Here is a 4,912-nt window from a genome sequence, read left to right as displayed (position 1 = left end):
CCCTACCGTAGTGTAAACAATGAGAGGCCGCGTGGCTGGCTTCTCCCCCCCCGGAGTGGGAACACGTGATGCAGGTTACATACCTTCAGGTGGTTCGGTGAGTGGAGGTTTGAGACAGTACATGTGGTAGCCGCGATCACAGTCGTCACAGAACAGCAGCTGATCCTGCAGGAACAAACACACCGCTGTCTTTACTACGCACTCATCAATCCGGCCCATGCCTGCTAAGCTTGCGTGGTAGCGAATTGTCTCAAAGTCGAAGGTCCAAGAATCAAGCTATGCAAGCTCAGTGTATGAGAATAGAAACGCGAAAGACACAAAAGTAAAGTAGAAATATACTATGTAGTAGAATGTAAATAAGAAAGAATGTGAAGTCAAGTTGTAACGTTAAAGAAAGTAATGTAGAAGAATGTTATGTGAAAGAATGTAATGTAGAAGAATGCTATGTGAAAGAATGTAAAAAATGTAATGTGAAACTATGCTGTTTTGAATAATGTAATGCAAAAGAATGTAATGAGATTGTAATGTAAAAGCAAACAACGTGAACAAATTTAACATGAAAGAATATAATCAGAAGTAGATAAGGCGAGAATTTTTTATTTTGTTGGTTTACAGATCCGCCGACTCAAATTTTCAAAAAAACGAAAAAAAACGAAAAATTGAAAATCTGTATTTTTTTTATTCCCGCCGACCTTTTCTCTAAGAAATATGAATAAAAAAATGTAAACTTGCACAAACAGTTTATAATAAAAGTAAAAATAATTACAAGTTTTGTTTTCATTTAGTTTTCTTAAAATACTTTAATATCATGTATAACAGTATCACTGTATTTTGACTTGTTTGATCTGACAAAACGACTTTTTTTTTTACCCTACCGAGTCAACAACCAAAAAAAAATTCTGTAAACCAACAAAACAAAAAAAGGTGGCCTAATAGGGAAGGAGTGTGACTTCAATAAACAAGGGAAATTCGTCATTTACTAGCCTTAGAATACCTACGATTTACAGTACTACGCGTAACTCAACCAACTTGAGCTCAAATCGTACATAGTACATTCGCCTAGCATCGTGTGAAATCCTTTCCTCGTATACACCCGCAATCCGGAGATACAGACTAAAACGTACGACACGATTCTCCATTCTGTTGGCAGCAGATCAACTCCATAACCCGCCTAACTTGAAACAATAGGCAGCTACTAACGACTCTTGCGCACTCTTGCGCCCTCGGTTATGCGGTGTGCCTCGCTGGGAGATTGAACATCAACGCAACACTCGGCGAGCTAATCTTTGACCTATTTACAGCTGGTATGCCCCCCCATGCACGCACGCCCACCGCAATCAGCAGCAGCTCCAGCTCCAATCTCCCAGCGAGCCACACTGCATCGCCGAGGGAGCAAGAGTCGTTAGTAGCTGCCTATTGTTTCAAGTTAGGCGGGTTATGGAGTCGATCTGCTGCCAACAGAATGGAGAATCTTATCGTACGTTTTAGTCTGTATCTCCGGATTGCGGGTGTATATGAGGAAACGATTTCGCACGATGCTAGGCGAATGTACTGTGTACGATTTGAGCTCAAGTTGGTTGAGTTACGCGTAGTATATCGTAGGTATTTTAAGGCTAGTAAATGACGAATTTCCCTTGTTTATTGAAGTCACACTCCTTCCCTATTATCTACTTCTCATATAATGTAACATGAAAAAATGCTATGTAAAAAAATGTAATAAGAAATAATGTAGAAGAAAGTAACGTGAATGAATGTAAAAGAATACGATAAAATTATGACGTCTTGGAATTTGTACAAAGACATTAAATATCACTGCCTCCGCGGTACTGTTGCATGATACAGCAATACAAGACTGAACCTACGTCGTTCTCAGATGTGCCCGCCACAACCCACAGAGATTTGCACTCGATGCCACTGCCATCTGTATCGCTTTACTGAATGATCAGTTTTTCGTTGAACTGCCGACACGTTGGGTGACCTGCAATGCAATATAATCACACAGTATTAAGGTGGCAACAAGGCAACCTAACAGTAACCTTGCTTGCCTTTCCTCTCCTTCCACCCTCTCTCTCTCTCTCTCTCTCTCTCTCTCTCTCTCTCTCTCTCCATCTCTTATGTGGTGTCATGCCACAAAGTGCGATTCTCGATTCTCTGTCCTTCTCTCTCCTACTCCCCCTGCATCCTCCACCTTTTTACCACTTCTCTTCCGCTTGTATTTGTATACTGCGTCGTTAATGCATTCCATGCAACACAAAACAGAAAAATCAATCATCCTTCGTACTCTAAGCAATGACGGACAATGGGGCGACACGAACACTCGCATCGCATCGCACGACCCGGTCGGCTCAGCAGTGTTGCTGAGCAGTAGCCACCGGAACGGCCACAGTCGGAGCAGGAAACCAACTCCTCTGCCAGCAGCGTCTTCCTGTTATTCTCGGAAGGCGTCGCCAGGCAGAAGTCGCAGACTCGCTAAGCTGCGCCGGTCCGTTGCCCCTTCTTTCCTGAAAGTAACAACTACGTGAATGGCCATGAAATGACAAGCAGTGCAGCGCACTGGGGCAGGGGGGGGCGGGGGGCGGAGTGCGGGCCGCTGTGTTGCGCAAACTCCTGCGTATAACCATACCGCCTACATTATCCATTGCAAATTCACGGCAAAGCTACTCTTCGTGAAACAGATAACGCGCTACTGCCCCCGATTTTTACGGTCCACTCTAACTGAGAAGTGTTAAAAGTACTACTGCCTGTTGCACACGCTTGAATTTCTGAAAGCATAGAAAAAGGTAACCTACCAGGACTTAAAAACCCTTAGGTTCGGATACTGCAATCAATTACCTACTGTTGCAATTATAATTAACCAAAGCTAGTTTTGTGTGTAATCCCTTAGTATATTAGTGAATTAAGGGTAAGTAGCAACAGTTAATAGGTGAACTAACGATGAAGCACTGACCTAAAGACTAGAAGTAACACTAATCATTATGCATTTATACTCATAAATATATACGGAAGATTTCCGATTTTAAAACAACGGTTTGCTCTCAAACATCTCTTTACGTCAGTTGACATTTACAGGGCTTTCTAAGGTCACACCCGAAAAAAATTAGTCGAGTTAATTAGGGAGAAAATTTAGTATGATTCAAATTTATAGAAAAAAGAAAACGGTCGACAAAAGAAGTGAATTTTGCTGAATAAATTTAGGCATAAAAGTAGGTACTTATGCAGGCTTTCAGCAGTACTTTTACTCATACTTACAAATATTCACCGAACCATAAGTCCCATATGACATGTTCTTTACTCACAACACTTTGTGCTCCATCCTAATCTGCATGAGTACTATTTCCAATACCCTGCACACCAAGCCCTCTCTTTCGTGTTTACATATGAACACAGTGTACACATCGTCATCGAAGAATAGATAAATGAACTCTGAGCATTACCTTTTACAGTATTTTGGGACAAAAAATTAGGGAAAAAACTAAGAAAAAGTAGGAAAAAGTAGGAATTTCAGAGAAAATTAGGAGCAAAGACAAAAAAGTAAGAAAAAATAGGAAAAGTAGGAATACTTGATGAAAGCCTGCATTTACATAAACTACATTAATAGCCACAAAGTAACCGCCATGCAACCACATACAGGCTTCTCCCCAGGCCCTTAATGCACGTCTGGTCTGACATTTTCGACATCCCATGAATCCTCTGACATGCCTTAATTGCTTAATCGGCATGCCCTAATTTACAGCTGTGTTTGCTTTTGACAATCCTAACACGATCATGATGTGCTTTTACAGCTTGATGTATATATCTCCCAACTGATCGAGTTTACCTGTGTATTGAGGCCACTCATGACATGCGTTAATAACTCAAACTGGTACAACCACCTCCTGGATGTTCTCCCATCCGTCCATCATTTATAAGCCTTCCACCATCCTGGGGAGAACCCTGCTATATATAGCCTAGGAGGTTTTGCTAAATTACTGCAATGCGAATTTCTGAGAAACAAGATTACCACATAGCCTCGATTAAGCAAATTACGAAGCAGTAGTCGAATGTAGGAGAATGTGGTAATGCTGTAGCCAGAAATTGCAGTATTTGAGCAAACGATCCAACTAACCATTGCAAAATGACACAGACCCAAGCACCACACGCCACCTCTCATGAATCCACAGTAGCCCGGACAGAAACCTTGTGCGCAGGGGGGGTGCAACCGCATGCCCCACTTTCGGCACCGCTCGCGCAAACACGTCCCGACGCAACGCCGGCGGCTAACCCACGGGACGTGTCGAAGCAAGCCAACGAGTAAGACGCTCACCCACACACCACGACACGTATAGCAGCGCGTTCTCGCACTATAGCACTCACTCAACACCGTCACTTCATTTCCGAGCGCTATCAGACCTCCGCCTCGGCACGTACCGGCGGGCGCACGCACCCCTGGCACGGGGGGCGGTGGGGGCACATGCACTTTGGGCGAGGCCACCGGGTTGCTCTCGTCCGATTCCTCGGCCACGTAGTGAGCGTGCGTGATGTGGTACGACAGGCCCGGCCGCGTCTTGTACCGAGCCCCGCAGGCTGCCAAACACAGAGAAATGACACTCTGGGGACGCAGACACACACACACACGGTGAAAGACGCAGAAAGGTCAGGCCAGTGCAGAGAGAAAAGACAAACTGTGCAAGGAGAAGACCAACTAGCTGGCAAGAGTATTCGGCAGGGAGAGGACTGAAAGGGAAGGAAACTAAGCAAGGGGCAATTCAGTATAGAGAGACCTGCACAAACAGAGGGCTACGCATGGAAAGGGTTGTAGGCGTGAGAGAGAGATAGGGGGAGGGAGGGAAGGAGAGAGATAGAGAGAGAGGGAGAGACAGAGAGAGAGAGCGAGAGCTAGTGAGAGAGAGAGAGAGAGAGAGAGAGAGAGAGA

The 4,912-nt window shown here is 44.2% G+C and overlaps 1 protein-coding gene across 1 annotated transcript in view; it reads right to left on the bottom strand.

Annotated features, from left to right (window-relative positions):
- Positions 1 to 83: 83 nt before the first annotated feature.
- The window catches only part of LOC106813345 (zinc finger protein ubi-d4-like), a gene marked incomplete at its 3' end in the record, with an annotated part of 22,421 nt that continues 17,592 nt past the window's right edge, over positions 84 to 4,912 (bottom strand). The window contains 1 exon segment of the mRNA XM_014817471.1: positions 84 to 165. Within this exon segment, the coding sequence (XP_014672957.1) occupies positions 84 to 165 (82 nt within the window).

This window comes from Priapulus caudatus, unplaced genomic scaffold (assembly GCF_000485595.1).
Source record: "Priapulus caudatus unplaced genomic scaffold, Priapulus_caudatus-5.0.1 Scaffold758, whole genome shotgun sequence".
NCBI classification, from domain to species: domain Eukaryota; kingdom Metazoa; phylum Priapulida; class Priapulimorpha; order Priapulimorphida; family Priapulidae; genus Priapulus; species Priapulus caudatus.
Note: the sequence above shows the minus strand (reverse complement) of the source record. Positions and strands in the feature narration are given on the sequence as shown.